Raw genomic sequence first — 27,744 nt, 5'->3', positions numbered from 1 at the left:
ATGAATGGGAAAATAAATCTTTCTTTCAATGTACTAAAGCTCTTAATCCATTTTACATCAAAATTGATGATTATTTTCTCAACATTCCTATTTTTTATTTGGAAACGGGGTATGTAAAATCCTTTCGAAAAGGAGCCGAACGTTATATTAAACCGGGTTCGGGTGTGAAATTAATTCAACGTCACGTTCGCGAACGTGATTTGGCGAATTGAGGAAATCGTCCGACACGTGCCCGGGAAATGTTTTGGGTAGCTATTTCGGAATATATCAGAGTTAAAGTCGATCAAATTGGATAAGTAATTTTGAACGCGAAGAATAATCAAATAAAGAAGGAAATGACCAAAACCAAACGTAGGAATAACCCATCTAGTAGAGAAAAAAAAATAAAAATAGAACATTTAAAACGTGAAACATGTAGTTTTAATTCTTCGTTCATCTTTATTACTCCAAACTAACCTAAACACTGGATTACACTGTAAAAGTTGATGATATTTCTCGTTTAGTTTCCGAATCACATGAATCGAATTTTGATTTGCTTTTTTATTTTGTTTTGGTTTTTGTAAAAGTCCTACACGGTAAAAGGCCCTACCACGGTGTGTCCGTGTCTGAATCGAATGTATGAACTCTGTTGGTTGAACGTGTAAACGCTTTTTAAGGAGCTAGAGTGGGACCGTTATAGACAATGTTGTTGTTGCGAGAGGAGGGATAGTGGACTGGGTTTTGGCATCCATGTTGGAATCGAAGCTGTAAATTTAAACATTTGCTTTACATTCATCTGCTGACGGATTTTATGGTTATCGCTCTATTTAATGTCTGGTTGTTCGACTTCTTGACTTTGTGTCGCTTTTTCTCATACCGTACTCAGGCTTCTCTCGCTTTAGACGAAACCTTTGTCTATCGCCAATCGAAAGCCAACGCTTTAGGACTCTGTAGGGATATGGTTCTATCACATAGTATTATTATTTTTTGCTGCAGTGATATTATTAATATTTCTCCACTCTGTTCTCGCAAGCTTTCGCAACTCGCATGGTTTCGCTTGATCGCTGTTCGAAATATGTGAATTTGTTGATGAAACTGATGGTACGGGCTTGGATCGCCAAGTAAGCCACCACGGGCCCATAATCCGATTATGCATCTCCACGCCGTTACTGTTGGTCGTTGTCGTACAAACAAATTTAGCGAGCGTCAACCTTGGAATGGGCACAAGGAAAAACTCGTTAAGCCGCTTTCGTCAGGCGTCGCCGAGGAGATAGAAATGACAACAATTCCATACGACAAGCTCACACAAAACTCGATCGAAACGTATTAAAGTGAGATGAAAGTGAGCAAGCGCCAATTGAACGAAAGGCAACAATTGCGTTAAAGTGCTCGAAAGGTTTGTAAGAAGACCGGAACATGGTGCTCCCTGTTTGTTATATTTGTTGAAGGAGAAATAAAGAATCACAGGAACAGCGCCCAGAAAATAAACGAAAAGCTTCCGGGAAGAAGGGCTCCGAGATCACCTTCGATAGCTGTCTCAAGCGGCATGGGAAAGGAACATGAATGTTTAAAACGTTTGGATTTCTGCGAATGGAAACTCCAGCCCCCATTACTTTCTTTCGAATCCGCCATTCAGTTTTCAACTTCAGCTGAATGGGTCGTGTATGTGTTGTGTTGCTTCGTCTTGAAACCTACTGCGTCTCTCAATTCATTTTTCTCACAACAAAATGTCTCCATTTCTACCCTACATTTCTACCAACGGTTGTAGTTGCATAATTCGGTTATGGACAGAGTGGGCTTCTCAACTAGGCCCAGGTTATGATGCTTCATGTTTTGTCTGATAGTCTTGGGTGTGAGATGAAAATTTGGCGAATGTTTAAACCCTTTCTGCTGCTGAACTTTCTCTCCGCCAGTGTGGTGCGCCCTTCCTGTAGAGGCGAAGTCTCGCTTAAACGGCCCCGTACTTGCGTATCAGCATCGCCCACACTTCCGGGTAGCGGGTCTGCAGGAAGTTCGTCAGCTTTTGGGCGTTCTGGGCCTGTTGCGGCGAACAGTTTCGACAGTTTCGCTGTATCACCTCCGGTAGGGCAGCTGTGGACGAAAGAGGGAAGAGTAAAGCATGTTAGCATTAGAAACAGGTTCAAGCAGTTAATGAAATTCACATTCAATTATAATTTAATTATTCAGCTCATTTTGACGATTTTTGGTTCAAACGGGGAAGGATTTATTACTTCGAAGTGTTTACCGCTTTGTTTTGGGTTTTCGCTGGAATCGGACAAGTTTAGCAGGTGATCGTAAGTGGTTTTGAGCAAAACTCAGTCATGCCAGGACCGCTCAGAGAACTTAGTTGCAAAAAAGTATGTTAGGTTTTTCTAACTTGTATTATAAATGTAAGTAACCAATTTAACGACTTTTAAAATCCCGCGCTTCAGCTCATGCAAAAGTAATGATGATCTTTTGGAAAAATCTTCGCTGTAGATAGGTAGTTTCTGTTTTTATTACGCTAACTTCTGATTCTGAGACATGTTTATTTACATTTCCAATCCTGACTGCACCATGCGGGAGTGTAAAGAAAAACAACAACTCCCGCTTTGGGTTTAACCTTGGAGAATGTTTGTGTAAAAACGCAGCTTGACGTAAAAGTTAGTCCCCAAGCACTCAGGTCCAATGAAAGTACCTTTGATAAATATTTACCTCGACTTCACCAACACCCAACGCCATTGCTTGACGGATCGAAGGTGAAATCCCTCCCTCCCCGGGGTGGAGGGGCGGGGGGAGCTCTTTCCTTTCTGTCCTCCAGAAAAAAAAGTCCCAACAGTGATCGAAAAGGTGTTCGTTTCCGGTACTGTTTCGTCCCATTCTACTTTCCACACCTTTTCCATTGGATTTAAACAGCTTCCTCGCAGAGCAACAGCACATTTAAATTACCCTCCAACCTGTGGTGGTGTGTGTCTATCAGGCAATGGAGCGCTCGGTAAGCTTCGCAAACGCAGAGTGTGCGTTGAGCCGGTTAATGTTAAGTTCACTTCACATCTCTGCGCCCATTCAGTGCCTCTCGGTGGTTATCCAAAAGCCACCGAACTGGAAATGGATTATGTCGGGAGCTGCCGGAGCTGGATATTGAGCGTTCCTTTCCGGCCGCTTTCGGTGGAAAAGTGATCAGCTTAACAGCGAATTTGGAGCTCCCTGTCAGCACTCAGTATTGGGGATGAATTTCGTCGCTATAATTGAAGCGCATTAACAAGCGTATCGGTAAAATCCATACAATGCAAGCATATTTCATATATTTTACATTAATTAAAATTGTGTGATGTATAATGATTGTAATAGATTATTTAAAATCTTTTTACGAAGATACGTACCCGTTTCTATGAACAACTAAACAATGTTAGAAATTCTTTCCATCAGCCCATATCCTCATCAATGTATTTGAAAGATCACAACATTACCACGCGGCCCAAACCAAACCTAGTGGATTATGGAAATCAAGCGCAACATTTCCACGCTGGCGGATGGAGCCCTCAATTGTGGTCGATTTCATCATCATCCACAACGAGATGTTGGGTCGCGATCGGTTCTACAAACAGTCCCAATTAGTGGTCGGGATACCCGTGACCAGAGGAACCGGATGAAAACGCCAGTGTAATTGATTTTACAACCCTCCGCTTATCGCATGCTAGACGTATGAGTTCGGTAAAATTATACGCTTCACCCGCAACGAGCTAATCAAATGTAAGGTCGTTTCAATGGTGCTCGAAGGGCTTGTGCTACGGAGGGATGACAAATTGATTTTACCACATTCTCGGTAAACTTTTAATACATTTTCCACTACCAAGGGACGGCAGTGAATGGTTCCAGTTCCAGGTTTATTTATGCACGAACGCGGATGAAATGGTTCGTTCGTTGGGCACGCATGGGGTGGTGTGCAATTGGTTCCAGTTCATTCAGGCAGGAAATGTTTATATTTATGGCCCATCTATTGGTACTGAAAGTGAAGCTTTAAGGTGAAAGCTGAAAGAGATTTCCTATACAAATAAAAATAAGTTGTTTTAACATCAAATCGCGATAAAGCTAAACGTGTTTAATCATCTTATTCAACACACATGATGGTTGAGATCCTGATGTAGGATAACAAAAACAGTTTATAAAAATCACAGGAGAAAACAACTAGCTCAGAGAATTACTCGCTTGAAGATATTTTCTTTCCATTCAAAAGATATAGAAGTTGTTGTGAAAGTTTCCGTTGAAGTCACGGTTAATGATGAATAATTGGAATAAATATATTCAAACGCGTCTGTGGGATTGAAATGGGTTGTCAAAGATTTTTCAGAATGATCTTTTACCTAACAATAAATACTACACTACTTGCGTAGTATCCGATTCTTTTAAGTTGCAGAGAAACAAAGTTTACGTGTTACATTTCAAACTTCCTTTTATAGGTTGTAACACATACGATTTATTTTACCCTTGGTGGTCTATTTTTAAAATTCTTGAAAAAGACTAGCAGAGACAGATTGCTCAATAACATAATCAAAACTCAAGTTGCATAGGACCGTTTCAAAATTGCCGCCAGCCTAAGAAAGGTCCTTCGTTCAATTCGGTTTTCTCAAGAAGAAAGACATAGCACCTATCAATAACATTTGATTGACAAGTTGGCGTTTGGAGTGCGCACTCGACATCGTGCGATCGGTGCCGGAAGCCGTGGCGTGCGATCCATCCATTACCATCCGTCCATTAGGAAAATTGTCACACTAGTGAAGAGTGTCAGCGCCTATTGAAAAGTAGAACACAGCGCATAGCGTGACGGAAAATAGGACATTTGCTCATGAAAATGAACCATTATTGTCATTCTGCATTGGCGTGACGTGCAGAACCCATGGAAGGAAATGAAGCGTGCCGTGGCAAGGCTTTAAATGCAAATTGCGTTAATGAACGAGTGCCACAATGAAGTGCAAATGGAGTACGGAAAGGTGTGGAGCAGGCTTGCAGGGATGGATGCTTATGCCGTAACCCTCCGATAGATGCCAAGTGGTTCGATATGAAAGCACAGGCACGTCAACAACGCCAGGGTATCGCCCTCGATGCACTCTTTGTACTGCACCAGCACTTACTGACACGCCAAGCAGACCGAAGGACTCTAGCAGATGTTAATCGGTTCTCGGAGAGTGTGAGTAGCTCTAAAGGACAGCAAATTGAATCCAGTCTTCGTCCTTTCCAAGCCAGACCCGAAGCATGACAGCACAGAAGGGAGTCAAGACTGTCAGCATACCGTTGCCCCCGTTAGGTCGGGGTGTTTTGATAATATATTTAGCCAAGATGTCGTTCTCGGTATGCGCTTGTTTGCTCTTTATCGTGCGCTCCAACCGTACCCCGTTCGAAGTAATGTTAGCTTTTAAGAAGGAAGGGATAACCTTTCGCTTCTCAAAAGTTTTCACAGCCTGAGAAGTTGACGATGATGATGTGGATGTACAAAGTTGTGTACCGAGTGAAGGCTAGTGCATGTTAATGCTGACGATGTTGTCAGAGGTTGGGATGAAATGCAGCTGCCACGAGAGCATACTGTGCACTCGATTAGATGTTGTTCATGAAGGGGATAAACCACCCGACGGATGGTGCTAAGGTTATAAAAAACATAACATATTTGCAGTGTTTTTAAAGTGATGAAGGTAGGTGAGTTTGGAAATAGTTGTCCTGTGCGCCAATTTCATCATTCTTATTGAATTTCACCGGGTGAAGGTTGTTTAATACAGTGCACATCAAATGAGATGGAAAGCACTTCAAGAAACTTGCTTAATAAATTCGTGTTTTATCTCGAATCATTATTAAATTAAAAGTACATCATGGTTTTCCTGCAACTGCTCATCCCCATCCGCTTACCATATTATCAACCAATCCGTGATACTTTGTCAAATGTAACCGAATCTGTTACTCACTAATTGGCTGTTAATCTATCGATGTTCACAAAAGTGTTTCTTTGTAAAAGCCTCGCTCGGAAAGGAGGTTACTTCCGGGAAGCAGAGAAAAGAATGAATTATTTCACGCCCACTTGACTACTTTAGGAGGTGGAACCGCATGCGCCTACACTTGAGCTATCAGCTAATGCCTTCGCTTTCCCGATTCGGGTAACAGGATAAAGTATTTATCGTGCCTAGGATACGCTATCGATACCATAGCTAGATAGACGACAGGATAGAATTACTTTCCAATTAAAAACTTTCACATTCCCAAAATGGCTCACGTTCGCACGCGGTTGATTTGCTTCCGTTTCGTGTCCGTCGAAATTACAACTTCTATTGTGAGCCCGAAACGGATCTGCTGAGGTGTAAAAATTCACGGCCAATCGATTACCCGCCTGATACGACTTTTCCCAACCAAGCTGACGGTTCTAGTCTGGCTTGCTTTTCTCTAATCCCCAGGTGCACAGTGTCGGAGTAAACACCAGTTGTCGGTGGTGATGTGCCTTTTTCCAGGAAATGTTAGCCGCCCGTTCCGGAAATGTAGGATGGTCGTGTAATTTGTTACGTCGCTGTGCTGACTTTGTGCTGAGTAGAACTTTTACATGAGAGGTCTGAAAGGACTCAATTTTGAAAATAAATGGCCGGGAAAGCTCATGCGGAACGGCGATAAATGGAGTCAATTTTTCTTCCACCTCGGCAAATTGCATTTGCCACCTGATCAGCTGAAGAGAAGATTCGTTGGAAGAATGCTTCTTCTAAAAAAAGTTGAAATAAGATATCCTTATTGGATTTTCGATTTAAGGCAAAAATACTGTAACTTATTAAGGATTCAATGAATAGTTTTCAAAGTTTTTTTTCACTTTTAACTATGAGAAGTACAATTTATTAAATACGTGCAAACTGTTACGAATACGTGCAAAAGGGTAAAATACCCAAACCGATGCTGATTTTTCCTTCGTTAACCCCTTTTCGCGATAGATGTGATAAATGAGGGTTTTTGAGGTGAAAATGTCTGCTAGCGAAGAGGTGATTTTTAAACGGCTATAACTGTAATAAATTGTAAGCAACCGCTTTTGCAACCCTTTGCCATAGTTGGAAAGTCGTGCATCCCAACTCACCGAACTGTTTGTGAACGCTGATATGAACCGGCTGGCTGCATAGTTTTTCGTGCAACCCACAGCACGATTTGGTTTGAGGAGAAAAACTGACATTTGTCATGTGAAATGTGCAAAGTCATACTGCAGGCAAATAACTGAGCAAAAGTTTTTCCGGGTGTTCTTCCGTTGCGTGACAAACGATCATAACTTTGTCGTAAAATTGCAGCAAAATTCGTTCACTTCTAAAGAGTGATGTATTCTATAATTAAGATAAGGTAACACATTAGCAAACTACTTCCTACCAGCACAGCAGATGCAATCAAGTTAATGATTCCAGTATTTGATTATGGCCACTGCCTGAAGCTGTTCGAGTACTCAAACATTGTTGCGAACTTCAATCACTGTAATTACCTGCAAGTTTTCACTTGTTTCCAAAAGGTATTAAATGTTGGGTATTTCAATGCAACCTTCCTCAGTAGTGGCGGTCTGTGCCATAGGAGCCTGAGGAAATTGTGTCATCACCGGTGAAAGAAAATAGCGTTCGAAGAATGACACTTCAGTTTTGTCTGGAAAAGACAACGCCTGACGACGTCGGAAGCACCCACAGCCAAGTCCAACCGGGACGCCATCGTCGTGCCATTGAACGTTGTAAAAATCTAATTATACACCGCTCCGAAGTGCCACTGCGAAGGAAAACTGCAGTCAACAGGCAGGCTGGGCACTTTTCCCCGAACGATGCTACCAACTGCTTCGTCACTTCCATTAACGTCCACTAATTGTTGGACGGGTCCTTACAGATCCGTCCAAGACGAGTGTGTCGCCGACGGCGCTTCTTATCCTCCCCGATCGGAAAGGATGTGGGATGCACTCGGTAATAAATGTTGGCAGCAAGCGAGCGTTTCCTTCCCCTTCGGGGAAATCTCTTTGCCATTTTTCCTTCCCTTTTTGTTTTCAAAAGAGCCCCTAATTACGTCCAACTGCTGCTACGTTACATCGAATGGCCGGCGGGGGATTCGTTCTTTTCGGCCTTGAGTTCTAGCCCGCTTTTCCAGCTGTCCGCTATCTAAATGGCTTTAAGTGGAAGCGTGTAATTTATCTCAATTAAACAACGATGAGGGATGCACTGAAAGTCAGTGTCCTGGTCTTCGTTGGGGTGGCTTTTTCAGTTTTTTTTTATCATGAAAAAGTGTTATAAGTTGAGATTTCTCTTCTCGAAAAAACGAAATGATCAATTATCCTTCAATGGTAGAGTTGTTGTAAAAATTATTTATTCAAATTTAGTGCCTTTTTTCATCGCACAAGAATTTAATGGAGGAAGTAATGGACATTAAGAGTGCTGGTTATTTTTAGTCAGCAGTTTTGAATTATTTTAAATCAAGTTTTTTCGATTTAATGAATAAGTTTATTCTTCCACGATTATTTTCAACTAGCTTGAATCGTGTATGAACCAAAATTTAGAAACTAAATACTAACGAATTCCGTGCAATTGCTATGAATAATTATTTTTTATATAAGATAAAGGCTAATTTTTAATCGTAAATTTGACATGATTTTATTAAAAACCAGGAATGTAACAAACCATCAACGACATCTGCAGTGCTTACAATTAATTTGTGAAAAGTTTCAAAAGTAACGATTCAGTATTGGGCGAGTTTTTAGTATGCACAAAATTCTAAACAATAAAAAAAGCTAAATTATATCATAAATAATAAAAAAGTAAATAATAAATCCTAAAACAGATTCTTAATAACCTCAGGTATTGATTTTACAAAGATTCAGCATGTAATTTGACCATGCATAATATAACAACAGGTGTATTTTGGATGGTAAATTATCGAAAAAAAACTAATATCATTACTTTTTCTTGCCTTTACAAGTAGAATATGTGTATAAATCATTGTAAACAAAAAAATCAATAAATTTATTACTCCCAAAGAATTCATGCACGACTGCAAACTGCGCAAAGTTAATCCAATTCCGTGGAGTGCACTCCACGTTCGGAAAGCGCTTTTTGTTATTTTTGCGCGGTTTCCTTCCTTACTACGGAAGGACCTACTTTTTCTTCATTTTTTTCGAAGTTTTTTTGTTAGCGTTTCCTTCAACCGTTGCGTTGTTGCGTGCCGGGGAAAGCCTGTTCATTTTTCATGAAACATTTTTTTTCCTTCGTTGATTCCACCATTCACGAGACGCTTCGAGAAAGCAAGCAACGCCGGGAAACGCTATAACGAAGGTTTTCCAATTATGGGACCATTTTTTCCCGCATCCATAAAGGTCGATTATCGGAGGACCGATTATCGGAATGGAGGGTGGAGGGGTCGAAAACGGGAATCAAATTTCGAAATTGAAAAATCAAACGACGAAAAGAGCAATGCCGTCACCGGCGGAAATCGACACCTTCCGACAGCGTATTTTGTATGAGTTAGTGTGTCTAGTATCAAGATGACCTTTTTTCAGACCCAAATTTCCATTTTAATCTACTCCGTTAATACGCAAAAAATACTCCCAAAGAAGCAGTTCCTAGTATTGGCAAGATCACCCGCACGCTTTATAAAACCAAATTACGCATTCATCGTGATCGATAGCGAGGCAACGGAAGAAACTGTTGTAATCTCTCTAAACTTCGCAACCTGCCGGCGCGGTTGCTGCCATTGATCCGTGAAATTAAGAATCAAATTTTCGGCAATGAATAAATTTGGTAGTCCCGAGAAGGTGGAGCAACGAAAGCACGCGGCGGATGTAATGTCGAAAAAGGCGAGTTACGTTTGGAGGAGAGAAAGCATGCAGCAAAAACGCTGATGGAGCGATGATGTATCGAGCCGGGCGGATTGTTGAAAGTAGCTTCTGGGATGAAACCCTCGGTGTAAGGGAGGAACTGTTTCCTTTACGCCTAAATTTCAGTCCCTATGTTTGCGTAACCAGCCGCGAACCGAGTAATCGAGGCGTGCTCTGCGTTTGTATACAATCCACCGAAGAGAAAACTCCCAAATTTCTTTATCGTCGAATCGTTCTTCTCCTGTAGCTACTGTAGAGGAAGAGGGAGAATGCGTGGGGGAGGTAAGGCTTGCCAACTCAAACTCGAAAGAAGAACTTTTTATTCACCAGCACAAAACATGGAAGGAAAATTCAACGGTGGCAAGTTTCGTGCGAAAGATTTCTTTTCAAAGACCGACGCAATGCTCTTTCGATGGAAGGGAAAGCCTTTCCACCCACCTTCGGTTGGCGCTCGCTGGAAAAGTGGTACAACATTAAATTTGTTCCAGCCAAGAATCATGTTTTTTTCCATTTTTATTACCTTCTGCCAAGCTTCAACCCCGATGCGCAGTTTGATAAGTTTGATGTCTAACGCGTGCGATATGTTAATCTCTTTCGGGTAAAGTTATTCCCTCAAAATAAAGTTCCCTCGTACAGTTTGGTTGAGAAACAATTGCGCGACTGTTTCTGACCGAATTTCGGCGGCTGTTAAAGTTTCCACATACACGCACTCGTTTTCCGGGCAAGAAAATCGATGAGCTGCTGGGTGGGTTAGGTAGTATTTTAAGGTCTTTTAATCCTCTTGCGCGCCTTGATCGAGACGAGTGATTTTCCGTCGAACGTCATTCAACCTTGGGCTGGTGGGCTTTTTCCTTGGTCTCCATTGAGATGCCTTCGTACTCGTTTTACCCTTTCTTTACATTCCTATGCCACCTCAAATAGTCAACTCAACTTCCACATGCGGTGAATTTATCACGTTCCAAGTCGAACTTGTTTAGTTGCCGAGTTGCATCAAATCTGCTCTCTGTCGTGCACGGGGAGAGGAAAAACAAAAATAAAACATAAACAGGCCGGAAAAGTTCCGCACCCTGGCCGAGGGTTGTTGGCCATGGGGTGGATGTGGGGTTGCTTTGTTTGTTTGTAAAATTTATTATCCGCAAACACGAAACTTTCACCTCCGGCCGGCTGGCACCCGGGGATGGAAGGTATTGTTTTCTCGTTAGTTTGTTTGCTTCTAGTTCGCTAGCCTACGCTTTTGGCGAAACGAATAGATGGTGGGATGAGGGTGGAGGAAAAAGAATAGCTAAACATCTCCCCTGGATGTTTGTCGATGTCATATTTTGGAGCAACCTTTCCATGGATATACGGCACACCGATTTGGAGGAACGAGACTACCTGGGAAAGGAGAACGAATTGAAGGTTTTGTTCAATCTTTTCATGTGATCTGGAATTGACTTTTTCGTTCAATCAGTTTTTTTTTTAATTTTCAAAGGATTTACATAACAAGTTTAACATTCTTATTTAAATTGTATATTGATTGATTGTATTGTACATTGAGTAAATTGATTTTTTAAATGTAGATGATTTGGCACTTAAGTAAGATCTTTTTCGAAAAGATTTCCATCACCCATTAATAGTGAACTTTAATATTAAAATTTTGATATTTTATCATTAATATGTTATAATAAACACACAACTTGAACTCAACGGTAGGTGCATATTTCCAGCATTATTTGCATAATTTGAAACAAAAAGTATGTACTTGTATGTGTGCGTTGATGAACAACTCCGAAACATGGAAACGACCAGAAGCTGCTCATTTGGCTGTTGGAAATTTTCCATTCATGCCTCGGTCCCATTAGTTTGCCACCTTACAAAATTTACCTCTAAATTCTTGGAGCACATTTCCCGAGGCAATATTGAGTAGAGGATGGAAGGGAACGTCCGTTCAGCGCCATTTTCTTTTGCTACAGGGTGAAAATTGGCATTCCTCCTCCGGAAAAGGAGTACCATCAACGTCATGTACAAATTCCCTAGCCTACTTCCCGTTGCTGGAGGCGATGTTTGGGCACACAACGAATGCTGCGATGGAAAATGCTTCGCTCGACGGAACGAAGGCACGCTACAGTTTGACCTCATTCCGACCAAAATTGGCGCCAGGGAATGTTGGCAGGTTTTATTGTTTCCAATACTCCGCGCGTCGCTGCAAAATGCTCCCGCAGTAATTACGCAAGCCTTTAGACAAATTAAGAGATTGACTTTGAATGCGGAATGCTCATTAGTGAAATCAATTTGGTTTCACTTGAAGTTTACAAAATTTGTCTCGCCCAGCCTCCCGGCCCCATGCCTTGTAAATCATGGCCGTGCCGTAACGGGCGATAAAATTCCATTACTCGTCACGTTTCATTAGCACCCTAACGACGATACACCCGGGGGGAATGCTTCGTTTGCGATTGTATGGGTTTTTCCTTGTTCAGGAATGTTCAGGAAAAGTTCACATTCGACGGGAAATATCCCTAGGCCCGGTGCAAGTTCTAATGGGTGCATGGTTATTTTTCCTTCTTTCGTTACATTGTGGGTTTCCCAAATGTGAATTTCCTATGGCACCAGATGATCCTCGCCGTGGTCGGTCACATGCCAGCGGAAACCGGACGCCACCATACGTCGGCGATAAGACTTAACGATGTTGAATAATTTATGACGGATCAAATGGCCGGCCTCGGGCGACGTTTGCTTCCACGTGTGGTACTCCCGTTTTGCAAGAGAAATTACTGTGGACTCCTTCGCCACAAACTGCACACAGGCACAGGGACACACACACACAGGCGTACACATATACCCATACAAAACTTTGCAACTTTGCATGATGGGTGGGATTTTTTCTTTGTCCTCTTCCATTTCATTGCCGACCGCAAACGACCGCTGAGAAGCAAAAGGAAAAACCTTTTCCCGCCACGACACGCCACGTGGACGGATCGTGTGAGCGCGGCCTCGGGATTCCCGGTGACTCCTTAGACCCCGTTTGCGGGCCCTTTTAGGTCGTTCTTCCACGCAAGTTTCGGCGTCGTACGCGACTCGCAATGCGGAAAAAAGTGGAATGGCATTTCGGGTGTGCTGCGGTCTGATGGGCGCATTTTTCCGCCTCTTCCACCGGTCATACCGAGTGGAATTTTGATGGCACCTTTTTCCTTTTCCTTTCTGCCTTAACCCGCAGAGGGAGAGAGAGAAAGAGAACAAGAGATAAGCCACGCTACTATGTAGCGGCATATCAATGTTGGAAGGAAGTAGTTTGCCGAACGGAAGGATGCGGACCCGCGCATTCCAAACGCTTCTGCATATTCCACCCCTCTTCATTCACCCCCTGTTTGGTCAGGGCATAGGTTACTTGGGTAAAGTTGGACATCATCGTCGCATGGATTTCCATGGACGAGCGGTTAGGGATGGATTTTTATGACAGGCCGGATTGGGAAGTTTGAAAGAAACACGAAGGTAAAAGGTGGAAACACAGGGTAACGTTGGCCTTGCCTGTCATCTTCGATGATAGCTGCAGAATAGACGGCGGGGAAAAAATGGTAAAATCGTGGAGCGACCGTGGAGCCGTGGATCCAAGAAATGAAACTCATTTGTGTGTCGAGTATCTTGATTTTCATTCTGACGGCGCTCGGCAGTGTCACGTTTCGCGCCACGGATCGTATCGAGCTTTAGCGGAAGCGGATTACAGCACGTGTCAGCCGATAGGCGATACATTTTCTTACGAAGACAAATATGTATTTGCCTGAACAAGAAGGATGGTAAGGGTCGGTGATGGGTGGGATCAAAGGATTTCTCTTATGTTCTTAGCATCTGTTCGATGTCATTAGCAGGATTTTCCTTATGCTTCTACAAGGAAAACAAAGTTGCGCGTCGAAGAAATTGTATGTGTCCTTCGAAAGCAGAAAGTATGAGAGAAAATTGTTGCATAGTTGTAACTTAGTTGAGTATATAATTTACAATTTGCTTAAATTTGGTATTTACGAATCATTTTGCTAGATAATGTTTAACAATCAAAATGAAATATTCGAAATTGAAATTAAAGATGTTAGATGAATCTAATTTTTTCATGAATTTTATGATTGATCAAAGATTCAATATTCTTTAGATTCAGATTCTTCCCCACCAAATATTACGGATGCACACGAAGCTTTGAATATCCATGAATCCCTTACTCAATGATTTAGAATTATTCGTTCAACGAATAAAACATTAAGATTCTTGAATGTGAATGCAAAATATCAACTTGTAGAAAAAATATCAACAAACTGTTTCAAAGTAACATTTGGTTCACTTCTATTCGATTCATGTTTCGATTTTAGGTGGTTTTAGTTAACGTATACATGTTTTGCTTAACTTCCAATTAAAATTCAAACAAGATTAGAAATTTTAACAGCCACAATGTTTATATGAATCTAATGTACATTTTTATGGTCCTCACAAAAAATACTTATAACTCATACTCAATGTATATAAATTCACTTGAAATTTTGTCTGATGAATAGTTTTTGAATAATACATTCGCTATGTTACTAGTTGTTAAGCAATTTTGCTTTTTTGTTTCAACATTGCTGACTTTTGGAAATACTCGTACATAAGGCACTGATTATGCCAATGTGCAAGGCCTGCGTGTAGCCGGTATTTGGTGCAAGATGAGGAAATTATTTTCCTTCTATACTATTGTATGAGTTATAAACTTTATTGTCATGACAGTATGGCACTTTCTTTTGATACGAGAATTTGTTTTCAAAGTGCGTGTGTGGTACCATACTTTACTGTACTGTGTGTGTTGGGTAGCACCATAGCACACGGCCCAGCACAAGTGGCAGATAAAAGCATTTGATAAAGTTAGTGAAGCAAAGCATCGAGAAAAAGTAATTGGTATTGTGAAAAAGTTCACAAGACATACTCAAAAATTGGAACAGTCGCAAAATATTCAAAAAATGTGAACGCATGCTCACCGCAAAAAATAAGACGTATAGTTCCACTCAAGCTTTGTGTAATTATTAAACTGAATCAAACTTTTCAAAAAGAAGAGAATAAAATAACGGAAGGATTTTTTACAAATGATTTGTTACACTTTATAGATATAAATTTCAATGAAAAACCGATTATTCGTCTTTCCTTCTACTCACAGTCTCAAACTGAACCATATTGGTAATCTTAGAAGGATGCAGAAGTATTTGTTTTCCGTTTAATTCCGCTACTGGGTTGTAAACAGAGATGCCTGATTTCACTGTCAGCAAAACTCCCACTGGTGAATAAAACCGAGTGCTTTGTGTGCCGAAATGATAATAGACCGGTAAGCGGTGTAAGGACATAAGCAAACCATATTTCTTCTGCTTAGTTTCAATCACGACGTAAACAATGGATAGCCGGATCTGTCTCCTTATCCTTTCTTTCAACAACCGGCTTGTGACGGGTGGGTTTGTTCATTCTCTGTCTGTGCCTTCCGCACAAAACCAGCACAAGTTTCCACTTGCTTTCGAAGCTACAGTTTACGTTCCCCGGCTTCGAAACCGATCCTCAAACCCCAGAGCCATAAAATGAAACAAACCGGCGGACCGATGCGACGCTCATGATGGCACATTTGTCCTGAAACTCTGGGACCGCCACACCACCCTCTATCACCATCTATTTTCCCACCACCTCACCACAAGGGGAAGCAAGAAAATATGCTACTTGCAGAGATTGTATTCTCCCTGTTTCTAGGCATGCTTCATTCCGTTCCAGCTGCGGGTCGTGTTTTCCTCCGGGATCTAAAGTTTTACTCTATCAACCTCTGATTGTACCATGTGCCATGTACCTCGCCACCCTCACCCTACTCACTTGACCATCGATCACAGATTAACCCTTCAGCTGGAGAAGCTCGATTTATGTTTTCTTCAACAAAAGTTTAATGAGCTTTTGTGGTCGGTAATGTTCTTGCTTCTTGCTTTACGATGCTGTCAGATTGTTCGGTGTGCCTTTAGAGAAAAGGGAAACTGCGGGTAGATTTGTCTAAAAAGTAGTCTCTAGGGCAATCAGAACAACAAAACACATGACGGACAAAGATACGACATGGAATTCAGCTCTGAAATCTAATAGAAAATATAAATTGGGATGAATAGGAAAATGCGATTTATTTTAAGGCTTTTGTGACTGTTAGATTTTCCAATCTTTGATTCGTAGCCTCTTTCCTATCGAACCCCTTATGTACCGACAAAATCTCTGAAGGGCCAGATGGATGATAGAGAAAAAGATTAATTGGATTCGTTTTCCATGTTTGATTTGCTTTGGTTTCATGTGGTTCATATGAATTCATCCATTACTCTATGAAAATAGCCGCGGGGAATTTTTCATCGTCTATGAATCGTACAGCAACCGACTAAAAGGTACGACTCCATGGTAAAACATTGCTCTCAATCGTCAATCGAACGAAACCATTCGGTATCGCTGAAACACAAATATCTGCTTGCTGCATGTAAGACATTTTCCTAGAACCAAAGTTCAATCAACGAAAACATGCTATTTTCCATATTTCTTTCATTCGGTGCCAAACTTGGTGGTGCACACGCGGGTAATGGAAATGTTTCGTTGAAAGAATGATGAATGAATTTGCAATGGCAGCCAAGCATAAAGCAATTTTTCATTCGTCCGCTCATGAGCCCGATGTTTGAGGAAATTTATTGGAAATTTGATTTCGAAGAAATAAAATTAATGATTACAAATTAATACGAGCGGAAAACGATTGCACCACCTACCAAGTGAGTGCGTTCTTTGCTTTCCCATTTCCATTTGTGTTTTCCGAACTGAGGGTTTCACGTTCGATGCTGTCAGCTTCTGGGTTTGTACCATTTCCCCTACCACCACGCGTTCCTTTCCACCAGCATCGGAACGTGCCAACAGTTTCTCGAAGCGTTCCACCACTGACGAGGGGTTGCAAAATGGCCGGTTCATGAGAACCATGGAGTACGGTGGTGTAGTTGGAAAAGTTTAATTAATTTTTGGGGCTTACATTCTGCGAGTTGGCCCGCCAAATGCGACGCTGACGTTGGGCGCTTTTCATCAACCCTTATCATGCGACAAAGGAGAATGAAAATGGTTGGGAAAAACGTTACCTTATTTACACAAGCTCATGAGGTCATAGATCAATATGGGGTGGGGGTATCGTTTCCTTATGGGCATGCCCGGCTTCAGTCGTCCTTGTTTCATAGTTCTTGTTTCAAAATAAATGTAGTGGAAATCAATTGCAATTGCTCAACGCACAACTCGATGTTTAATAGAAATGAATGGGCATGCTTCGAATTTGCATATTTCTATGATTATTTTCCAAATTCTTTGAACTATCATAAACGCGCAAATGGTAGCTGAAATACATATTTTACGAAATTTTATTTTTCTTTTTTCGTTTTTTTCTTTTTATGATTTCTAGAAAGTGTGGTTTTTGGTTTTTATGGAAACTTCCAAAAGCCGACTAAACAATTGCACAAATTTCCAAATAATCTATTTCACAGAAAGATCATATTTTCCCCAGTTCCAGTCGGTAACATTCATGCACTTTTATTTCCATCCCAGTCAAAGGTCATCGGAATTTTGAAAGTTTCGATTTCCGTTTCCGCACTTTTCTCTTATTTCCACCCTAATATATTGTCATTAAAATGTTCGCTATCGTCAGCTGGCGTGACCATAAAAAGCGGGCAAGCGCTTTATGATGAGCAAATAAATCTTTTAGTATCATTTTCCAGGAATCACCCACCGAGGAGACAGTGAGACACAGCAGCGAACCCCTAACGGGACACGCGGTGCTTTTTACGAGCCTTGGGTACCTTTTTCTTTACGGTCACCTATAAAAATCATCCATTTCCGTGGTTTATCATTTCGTGCGGATTCGAATGTGATTGACTTCTGATTTTCCTTGTCCATCCCGAAGACCGATTGCGTCGACCATTACGCTGGGAAAGTGCCGGAAATATAGCACTTTCATAGCCACCACAAACATTTACCTCGACACTAACAGTCCGGTGAGCATGAATTTGGAAATCGATTCCGAATGAAAGCTTTAAGTGAGGCAAGTCGCTTGTTACATGCTTAACGTTCTCGCGGTACAACTACGGCAACATCCTTACAGCCATACTAAAGTTCGGTCGTAAAAGCCTTTAAGCTGGGGGAAAATATGTGAAATTAAAACAGAGAATCCCTACCGTTGGGCCCTTGGCTAGCGCTCGCACGAAAAGGGATGCGACGGATCCCAACGGCCAACGGTTTGCAAATCCGAATTTTCACGCCAAAACCGGAGTACAGCCGCGGGCTTATCAGGATGTTTCAAATGTTTGGGATCCGTTCTATCTCGGGATGTGCTTTGTTTTCCGTGCTCCAAAATCGATAAACGAGGTGCCAATGGTAACAATTCGTTCTGACCTTTTAGGCCTCGGATAAACGACTCAGCAATGGAAGAGACATTTTATGGTTATGCCCGGAAAAACCGGTAAGCTTTATGTTTGAGTAAGTTTTGTAACAGAAAAAAAATTCCATAAAAATGACGACCATAAACTTTATGGGTGTGCAATTTTAAGCTTCAATTGGGTCTAATTTTCGTAAGGGGATATGTAAGGGTTTTTTACAGACAAATTGTTTGAGTGTGAACGAGATTCATCGGAAGCCTATTAATTGCATCTGTCAACGATAAAGAACCAAATTTGGGTACATTTAATAATGGACGTCCGTCCCATGATGGTTCTTCCCTGTCATTTTGTCTCCTCGTTGACTCCTCCCGGCAGTGTTTAATCCAAACAAATCCATTGTGGAGCGGTTGGTTGTGGTTGGACGCGACATAATTAACATTCGTGACGAGGGTTGTGTATTGTTGCTGACACATTTTCGGTGTGGCACCCCATTTGTTCACCAGTTCCTTCAAGCCACATGGATTGGTTGTGTTGAGCGTGAACCTCATGGGAAGATTTTTGAGCTCGGTTGTTTGAGGAAAAATTGCACCCTCCCTTGGATTTGTAGTTTAATTGTATGGATTAGCGCGTGAGCTTTCTCTTCGAGGGGCAAATTGTGCTTAGTATTTGTTTGCAACAAAATAAATTTTCAATAATTGGATGTGAAATGATGGCACTATCTGATGTGATAACATTATCATGTTTTTATAGCATTCTGTTCCATTTTGATTACTTCAGATATTTAATTGATATCGATACAATATTGCAAAAATAACGCTGCAGATACTAACTTTTCGGGTTTCACAAAGATATTTGTTTTATTGTGAAATAACTTAAGGAACCTTACTGTTGGGGATCGCTTGGAAAATGCACATGATATGTTCAATTATTCAAACGATCTCATTATAATAATATTTACAAATCGAATCAAAACCGAGGGAAATTCCAAACGAATTGCATTCAAAATGCTTGCATTCTTGTTATGGAGACGAAATCACCCTTCGTATCGGGCGATAATATGCAATGGATAACGCGCGGCAGAACCCAAGAAAAAAAAGAATAATACATAATTTTCCTTGTTTATTAAATCTAGCTCTGTTAAACATCAAGCAACACAAGTCAATTTTGGATATATCCTTAAGCATACTCCTATCACAACAAAATGTAATTTTATTTGTTTTTAGAAACATTCAATTGTTATACCTTGTTTTAAAAACCACAGATGTATGGAAAGAATAGAATCGTTATAAGTAGCAATAGTTTAATTATTTCAACAGTGTGTGGCCCAAGAGTTAAACCATTTTTCCATAATTTTAAAAGGAAGCTCGAAAAAGAGTGGTCATGAAAATATTTGTTTATGTTTCCTTTAGCCATTCAATAGCTTTTAGTTCAAAATTGAACTCTTTCGGCAATAGAAGAGTTGTTAATGAATAGAACTATACCATGTATGCTACATTTCTTGAACAGACTGCGAGAAATGGATACTTTTCACTTAAGGAATGCATCTTGCCTAACCTTACCATGCAAACTTTCAAATCTGTGAAGTCTTCTTTGCATCATCGTTGATTTGTTCAACTGATTTCGAAATGCCAGTTCTGAATTAAGTTCCCAAAAGAAACCATCGTAGCTCAGGAACTTTAACAGATTCTCTGAAAGCTTTACGGATTAGATAATGACATTGTATAAATAAGGTATGCAATTTATGTCAGGTATCTATCTGGTAATTTTGACTAGTTCTTTTTATTTTTTTGGATTCCTTCCTCATTAAAAATATACCGTTTTACCTCAGATGACGCGCGTGGTAAAGTTTTCTTTCGAACACCACGAAGAGAAAATGTGTTTTCTGAATTTTTAATACAATCTCGACGCGAAGCTCAATTCAATTTGAGCACTCGTGAAACCGTCCCACTCCACACAGCACAGTCGGCATTCCATTCGTCCCGGATACGGAAGACAATCTGCGCCACAAAAGCTATGGCGCCGTCAACAAGCGTTCCGCGTGCCGCACTCAAGCATTTACGATAAAATACCAGTTCCTAGTCAATTCCACGCCATTCTTGCTCACCCGAGTCGGACGGGCAAAGTATTCAATTTCCCGTAAATGCTTTCCTCGCTTTTCGCCATCTCCTCCTCTTCTGGCGCAGAAGAGGTGAAAATTCCATTCTTACTCTCAGATGCCCACGTGAGCCTCGGTTTCCCGCTTGGTGGACGGAAGATTCAGGATGCGCCATGCAGAAAACGGTGCAACAGGACGGCCTCGGTTCGTAGTCTTTCATGTCCTTTCGCTTTCCTAGGGTGGGCATAAAGTTCCTCTTTTCGAAACATTTCCTTGACTTTCGCTTCATTTCCGGTATGGGGAAGAGAAATTTTCATCTCGGTTTGGATTTTATGTTATTTTCCGCACCGTCTTTGTTGATCGGAAGATTTTCCCACCCTGGAGTACCTCTTCGTCTGTGATGTTTCCGACTGAGTGCACTCTCTGAGATGATTTTCTCGCAACTTCTACATGGAAGAGGCTTTCACATTCCAGTGCTATATTTCACTGTGCGGAAATAGTTCTATTAAAAACCTATAACTCACCGGGCTGATGTTTGGCTAGAGATCGTAAAAATCTCCGCAACTTTACAAAAACACACATCCAAAGAGCCCCTACTGCAAGGATAGCTTAAAGAAGATAATCTGTTTCCAGGATGAAAATCATAAAAGCACCACTTGAAAGGTTATCAGCTGATTATGAGATGTTGCTGTTTTTTCACGTTCCATTCCATACATTCAACAGGCTTCCAGTGTGATTTTATCTCGTTCCATCCCTTTGCTTCGCCTTACCCGTTCACCATTGTGTTCTTCGGGTGGTCATTATTTGCCCACGGCTTTTATTTCTTTGTTTTGTTCACTCATTTTCGTTCATCTTGTCGAAAGCAACGGACTAGTTTTATTGAAAAAAAAGGACCGGTGGCTTCCGAATGGCGCAAAACTCGGCCACCCTGACCTACAAAGCAAGCAAAATAATAGCACAGAACAGAAACAATGGAAAGGTTAAAGTTGTTTCGGTTAGGTTTTGGTTGGAAATAAATGGAAAAGTGGACATAACAAAATCTTTCGCTCACGACTAAACCAACACAAAAACAAGAAACAGATGTTACAATCTCGAGTTTGGTTTCTTTTTAGCGTTGGATTCATTCGAGTTTTTGAATTGTTATTTCCCCTTATTGGAGCTGTTTTTTTTTCATTTGAGATATAATAATTTAGCAGGAAGCTAAAAAACCCGCAGAACAAAAACTTCTTCCATTCTGACAGATGCGGCTTTCATTTTCAAATCCTTTCCGGATCCGGTTTTACACATTTCATCAAAAACATTAACCTCTGAATGTACAGCTGGGAGCAGCAGAACTATGCGAGAAATAAAAATCAAACAAAACTCAATCATATAAGCGTGCTAACGTGATTTCACGTCCACTGTAGTTGGGAAATAACAAAAAAACAAGCAACAAATTTTTAATACGAATTGCGATCACGTACGCGGAAGTGTTTTAATTCTCTTAGATTTTACTACCTTCGTATTGGTAATAGGGGATTAAAAATTGAATAACAACATCGAACCAGCACGTAGAAAGCACCTAACAAATGAGGCTCACGATATGAAACGAAAACATGAAACATACGAGTCATATCGGGAATGCAAAACCATGTCCATCGGATAAAGTTTTCCCGCTGGAGTGTAAAATTAATGAGCATCAAACTTTCATCGCGGACAATAGTCTACAGTGCGCAAATCAGTGAAACTTTCGCAAAATTTGCTTCGAAAGTTGGCAGTGCAGTTTTCAATCCAATTACCAACAAAATGTTTTTCTAGGTAGAACATGGTATTGTTAGCTACGCACTCGTTTAAATTCATTATGGGGGCGCCTGGTGCTTTACTCCAGCCGAACGAAAGGAAATAAAAAATAATACTCAGTTGGATGGGAGAAAAGCTCTTCGAATCATGTACCAGTGGCACATTGTTAAAAAACTGGTACCATTTTTTACTTAAATCAGTCCCCACCATGATTTGCTTCTATTTTTTTTAACTATTATTGCACGACTTTAAAATGCAAACAAAATAACACCAGGACCAACACAGCCTAACCGAACGGGCCAGCAAAACAATTCAAACATAATCCAACATAATCTCTTCCTATTTCACTTCATTATGAGGACCGTTAATGAATTCCCTGAGATTGGTGCTCGGTTTTTGTTGACTAAGGCCTTTGTTTGCTTTAGTCCTTCGAGCCGGATGTGCTTTTTTAGAAAATTTCCGTCCGCCATCTGCCCACTCACACCCACACACATACAGATCCGATTTTTCCGGCACCTTTCCGCTTTCTTGGAATTTTATTCTGCTCTGGGCGGGAAACGTTGTTTGACCGATTTCCCCGAGGGTCTAGAGATCAAGAGGACGGAAAATGGATGACAACTGAGAGTCGACACCAAAGTGGCACGCTGGACGTTGTTTGTTACTGCGTTGGTGGTGATTGGCGTTAAAAGGAAAATTCCCTCGTAGAACTTGGTGACAGATTCGGACGAGGTGTTTTGCTGTACTAGATATTTAGCGCGGCTGATGAACAGCACTTATTTACAATCATGTTTTCTGCGCTGAAGTCCCATTAGCTCATTTAAGGGGATGTTTCAAAATCACTTTCTTGACATAATAATTGGCAAATGGTTTAAAACATGATTTTAAATGTTTCCCGAGTATGAATAATTTCCTGTCAATTATTATCAGATAGTAAAAAAGATAACAAAACATTATGTAATTTTTCTCCTCTTCTCCTTCTAAATTCCTTAAATGGAAATTCCAAAACAATCATGATAATGATGATGTGGATGAAGCCAAAACAACTAACGTATAATGACTACGAACGACCACTTTGAATTGAAAAATTGTATAAACATTGTTTCAAATTTCAATTGTTTCAAATATTTGCCGAAAACAATTTTACATGATATATTATCAAACGAAAAGGAAGAAAACCTTTGAAACTGTAGAATATTCAACAATCATAATTATTTAAAAAAATGTATTATGTGCATTTAAACATTCGTACATAACACTCAAATATAATCAAAATAAGAGGGGTTTTCCAACCAAATATAATCAAGATAAGAGGAGAAGCCAAAACAAAGCGTTTAAAATTTAACAAAGTCTTATTTGGTAAGAAAACCAATGGTTTGTTACCAAGGTAGCCATCATCAGACGATTGAAAGATTGACTACTACCATAAGTACATCGGAAACTAATGCCACATTTAACGTCTATTGCGGTACGTTACCTTTCAACTGACGACCGAGCTGATCGCACGGGCTCTTCTCCAGGACGCACATGATCTGCCGACTGACAATCACCTGATTGTTGAGCAGCCGGTTAATATTCTGGCTGTCGTTGGCGACCACCGGCTGCGGTCCGGCGATCAGCACCGCCATCAACACAATTACCGCCGCTGATAGCATAAATAGATTTGGTAATGCTTTTGAACTCATTTCTGTGCTGCCGGTTGGCGGTTGCGTTAGGTTGGGTTGTTCTTTATGCTTCGCTCCCACCGCAAACACACCACAAGGGGCCTCGAAGTGGAGGAAGGAGGGATGGGGAGGATTGGAGATGGCCGTCGGCGGCTTCACTCACTTCAATGCTATCAACAGAAACACAAACTCTCCTCAACTCGCACAAACTTCACTTCACCACTCCTTGCTCTGCCTGACGTCACACTGGGAGCGCGATGGTTTGATGCGTTAATGTAATAAATTAATGGTTATTATGTTTAATGTGTAAGCCAAATCCAGCAGTGGACAAGTCCCACTCGGTGACAACTGACGAATTGCCACGGGACAATCGTGTGTCGTGGTCGGGTTTCACAAAACACAACGCTCCACCGGCCGGCACCGTTTACCACATAATCAGCTTTACGCCAACTGAAGGGGGCAGGGGTTTTGATGTGGACGATATGGGAACGCAGGATGGACGACGTGCTTGATATGTAATTCGATGATGACAGGGATGGCTCAGCGCTCGCTTCCGGATACGCAATTGCACGCACACGCACGTGTCGTTTTTGGGTTGACGAACGGGAGTTGTACAGCGACTTCCCGGAAGGCCCGGGTGAATTGGCTCGAAGCGCACGTGCTACTACCGTTCCGGTTAGATTGGAATCCCGCCAACGACTGAGTTTGTATCCTAGAGGGGAACGCTGTTTTTATTCCTCGGCGTAGCCCACAAGCATGCTCGGGTTCCAGCATGGAGCCGAACTTCAACATGGTTTGCGTTTTCTGCGAGAGCCATTTGGCACCGCATTTGGAGAGTGAGAGGCAAGGTTTGTATGACACTGAAAAAAGTTAGTGCTACAGAGAGTATATTACAGTGAATCCAAATTTTACAATCCGAATTTACAGGTTTTAGATTTCAGGCGACAGTAAATGTCTTAATTTGTTGATGCATGCACGAATAATGCGAAGGCAAATTTTATTTGAGATGATTTATTCACTGCGGTATCTGTATTGTGCTTTTCTGGTTAAGAATAGAATTGATGAAATGAAACAGGGAACAATAGAATTGTTCCATGATACTATGAATTGCAGAATCAAAATGGAATCAGTTAAATTTTTAATTAAGCCTTCTGTCGAACAGACACTTTAAGCAAACAAGTTATCCTTTTAGAATAGGTGAAGAGAAAAAATAGGGGATTTAGCAGCCTTCAGGTTTAACCAGGCTGTGGGCACATGTTTCTGAGATCAACAAAGGCAAGCTTTAATCACTAATTATCAAGATCGTTGTTCACATTTTACTTTATCGTTTATCGTATTGAAAATTAAAGGTAAAATGTCCAACCTATGAAATGTACTGCTCAAATAACATTAGAATAAACGTTATTAACTGAGTCATATTTTAAAACTCTTTGGGGCTCTAGAGTAGCACAAATGGCCAATATTATGCTTTTAATGACAATAACGCAATACTTCACGTTGGGTTCATGAGTACCGGTAAATAAAAAAAATCATTGATATGTTATGTTATTTTCTATTTGCGGCATTCAGCAACATATATGCATGTAAATATACTTAAATCCAAAGCAGCATGGAGCTCAACTATCTGGGCAATGTCAACGGAATAAAATCAAAATTTTATCTATTTAGATAAATTGTTTGTGTTTGACTGTTTATACTTTTGTTCAACGGCCATTTTTGAAATCATTGTGACATTGGATTACTTTTATAATGTTCCAAAAATAGATTGCTTTGGAACAAAATTACCTGATTGCCCTACCTGATGAAATTTTAAACACCTTGACCGAAACGTCAAACTCAATGTTGTCTGTTTATTTTATTTACCAACTTCTTTATCCTAAAAATTTCGCTGGCCCACCGGTGCGGTTTCGGAACGTTCACAAAAATGAGTGAAAAAAATAAAGAACAAGCATTAATATGCGTTCCTGGACAAGTGTTGTGCGCCGCATCGGAGTTCGTAGTGGCCAGCGAGGGTACCTACGAAAAGCTCGGCTACGTGCACGCCACACTGGCCGGCATTGTGCGGATGAAGAAACGTGAAAAAAATACCTACATCTCGGTGGTTTCGTTTGGTGGTGGTGCCACGGTACCTGTTATAGGCGACATCGTAACGGCAAGGATTACCGGAGTGCAGCATCGTCTAGCCAAATGTCGCATCTTGTGCATTGGTAAAACGGCCCTCAATCGAGGCTTCCGAGGGATCATTCGTAAAGAAGACGTTCGTGCGACGGAGGTTGATCGGGTGGAAATGCACAAATGTTTCCGTCCGGGAGATATCATCCTAGCGCGTGTACTCCATCAAATTGAGCTGAATGTTTTTCATCTTTCCACGGCTGATAACGAGCTTGGGGTTGTGGTGGCCATTTCGCCTAGTTCGCGAGCCAACTCGGGTGCCGAAACGATACCAATGGTGCCGGTCTGCTGGACGGAAGTTCAGTGTCCCGTAACGCTGATCAAAGAACCGAGGAAAGTGGCTAAAGTTGTACCGGAAAAGGGTCAATCGTTGAGTAAAACTCTTGCTTTGTTTTGAATAAAAAAAAAGATAAATTTTGAAACTCTATGGCTGAGTGTCCTTTACTTCTAAAATTCTGTGGAACAATTTCTTTTCATGTTTTGGATCGTAAATTATTTGAGAAGCATGGCATGCTGTTTGCGGTGCAAAACGTAAACAGTTCAACCTTTCAAGGGTGAATAAGTTTATATCACATAGTCGACTGTTCCAGGACCGTGCCGTTAACACACTTGTTTTAAAAATTATTTAAGTATCCTTCATCAAAGGCTAATAATTTTGATACCATCTTATAGCACGAATATTATTTTACCACGAGCAGCGAAATCAATTTTATTTAACAATACGCTCTTGAAACGAATCGGAATCATCGTACCGTATGTTTGTTTACTTGGATATCATGTAGCTGTCAAATCGGGGTAGTAAAGCAAAACAAAAACATCGATATCTGGTGAAAATTTACTTCGCACATAATCTGCACCAATTTTGCAATCGTTTGCTGCTGGTACAGCAAAGGTTATCGAGGTGCAGTAGAAAATTAGCAACTGTACACGTTGCACCCCAGGACTAAAGACAGTGCAAAGCAATGAAAAAGGTGGTGGTGATATTAAAATCCGAAAGTGAAAACTCGGACAATTACGGTGCTCTGCTGGAGAAGCACGGTTTCGAACCAGTGTTTATTCCGACGCTCGATTTTTCCTTCAAGAATCTGGAGGTGCTGCGGGATCGGCTGCTATCGCCGTACAAGTACTCCGGTCTCATATTCACCAGCCCGCGTAGCATAACGGCCGTTCGGGATGCAGTACGTGGTCAGAAGCTAAAGGACGACTGGAAAACGTTGGAGAACTACTCGGTCGGCGAAACATCCCGCGATTTGATCCAGCGATCTCTCGATCTCGACACAAAAGGACACCACTCGGGGAACGCAAGCAATCTGGCGGATTTCATCAAGACCGATCTGTACAATAAAACCGTCACCATGCCCTTTCTCTTTCCCTGTGGTAACCTCAAGCAGGATGTGCTGCAGAATAAGCTCTCCGAGTACGGTTACTCGCTCGACTCGGTGGAAGTGTACGAAACGGTGCCACATCGCGACCTGGAGCGCAATCTGGTCGCCCTGTTTCGGTCTGACGGGGACGCGAACAAAGATCGAACGATCGATAGTTTACTCTTTTTCAGCCCGTCCGGTATCAACTACTGTGCGCACGTGTTCGAAAAGCATCGGCTAGACCTGACTGGCAAGCGGATCATTGCCATCGGGCCGAGCACCAAGAAAGCAATAGAAAATAAGGGTATCACCGTGCACCGGACGGCGGAGAAACCGTCGCCGGATTATGTCGTCGGTGCGCTACTGCATGATACCTAAAGTGTGGCCTAAAGTAAAAAAACAAAACAACCCCAAAACCTGACAAGGGCGTAGAACGTGGTGCTGTTTAGAATCTACCGGTTTATCCAGAGAAACT

General features: G+C 41.3%; 3 protein-coding genes across 4 annotated transcripts; 2 read left to right on the top strand and 1 right to left on the bottom strand.

Annotated features, from left to right (window-relative positions):
- Nucleotides 1-1,927: 1,927 nt before the first annotated feature.
- Nucleotides 1,928-23,754, bottom strand: LOC131283048 (putative odorant-binding protein A10). Its single transcript, XM_058312608.1, has 2 exons — nt 23,547-23,754; nt 1,928-2,070 (listed from the first exon to the last, which is right to left on the bottom strand). Exons 1-2 carry the CDS (start codon nt 23,752-23,754, stop codon nt 1,928-1,930), a joined length of 351 nt encoding a protein of 116 aa, XP_058168591.1.
- Nucleotides 23,755-25,657: 1,903 nt separating this feature from the next.
- On the top strand, nt 25,658-26,327 carry LOC131281289 (exosome complex component CSL4). The gene has a single exon (XM_058310566.1). The coding sequence runs from the start codon at nt 25,658-25,660 to the stop codon at nt 26,300-26,302; it is 645 nt and encodes a 214-aa protein (XP_058166549.1). The 3' UTR covers nt 26,303-26,327.
- A 403-nt stretch (nt 26,328-26,730) lies between these two features.
- Nucleotides 26,731-27,744, top strand: LOC131289538 (uroporphyrinogen-III synthase). Of its 2 annotated transcripts, XM_058318830.1 has the most exons (2): nt 26,741-26,876; nt 26,988-27,744. In XM_058318830.1, the coding sequence occupies exons 1-2, from the start codon at nt 26,868-26,870 to the stop codon at nt 27,645-27,647; spliced, it is 669 nt and encodes a 222-aa protein (XP_058174813.1). In that variant the 5' UTR covers nt 26,741-26,867; the 3' UTR covers nt 27,648-27,744. The 2 variants fall into 2 exon arrangements, with proteins under 2 accessions (XP_058174805.1, XP_058174813.1); XM_058318822.1 differs by having other exon boundaries at nt 26,731-27,744.

This window comes from Anopheles ziemanni, chromosome 2 (assembly GCF_943734765.1).
Source record: "Anopheles ziemanni chromosome 2, idAnoZiCoDA_A2_x.2, whole genome shotgun sequence".
Classification (NCBI taxonomy): Eukaryota; Metazoa; Arthropoda; class Insecta; order Diptera; family Culicidae; genus Anopheles; species Anopheles ziemanni.
The sequence above is the reverse complement of the archived record's forward strand: the minus strand, read 5'-3'. Positions and strand labels throughout refer to the sequence as shown.

What these genes read in the sequence shown, in the direction of transcription:
- LOC131283048 (XM_058312608.1), bottom strand. Translation starts at nt 23,754, where the DNA reads ATGAGTTCAAAAGCATTACCAAATCTATTTATGCTATCAGCGGCGGTA. An exon ending in GCTCGGTCGTCAGTTGAAAG is followed by an intron (nt 2,071 to 23,546) that starts GTAACGTACCGC and finishes TTTCGTCCACAG; the next exon opens with CTGCCCTACCGGAGGTGATA.
- LOC131281289 (XM_058310566.1), top strand. Translation starts at nt 25,658, where the DNA reads ATGAGTGAAAAAAATAAAGAACAAGCATTAATATGCGTTCCTGGACAA.
- LOC131289538 (XM_058318822.1), top strand. Translation starts at nt 26,868, where the DNA reads ATGAAAAAGGTGGTGGTGATATTAAAATCCGAAAGTGAAAACTCGGAC.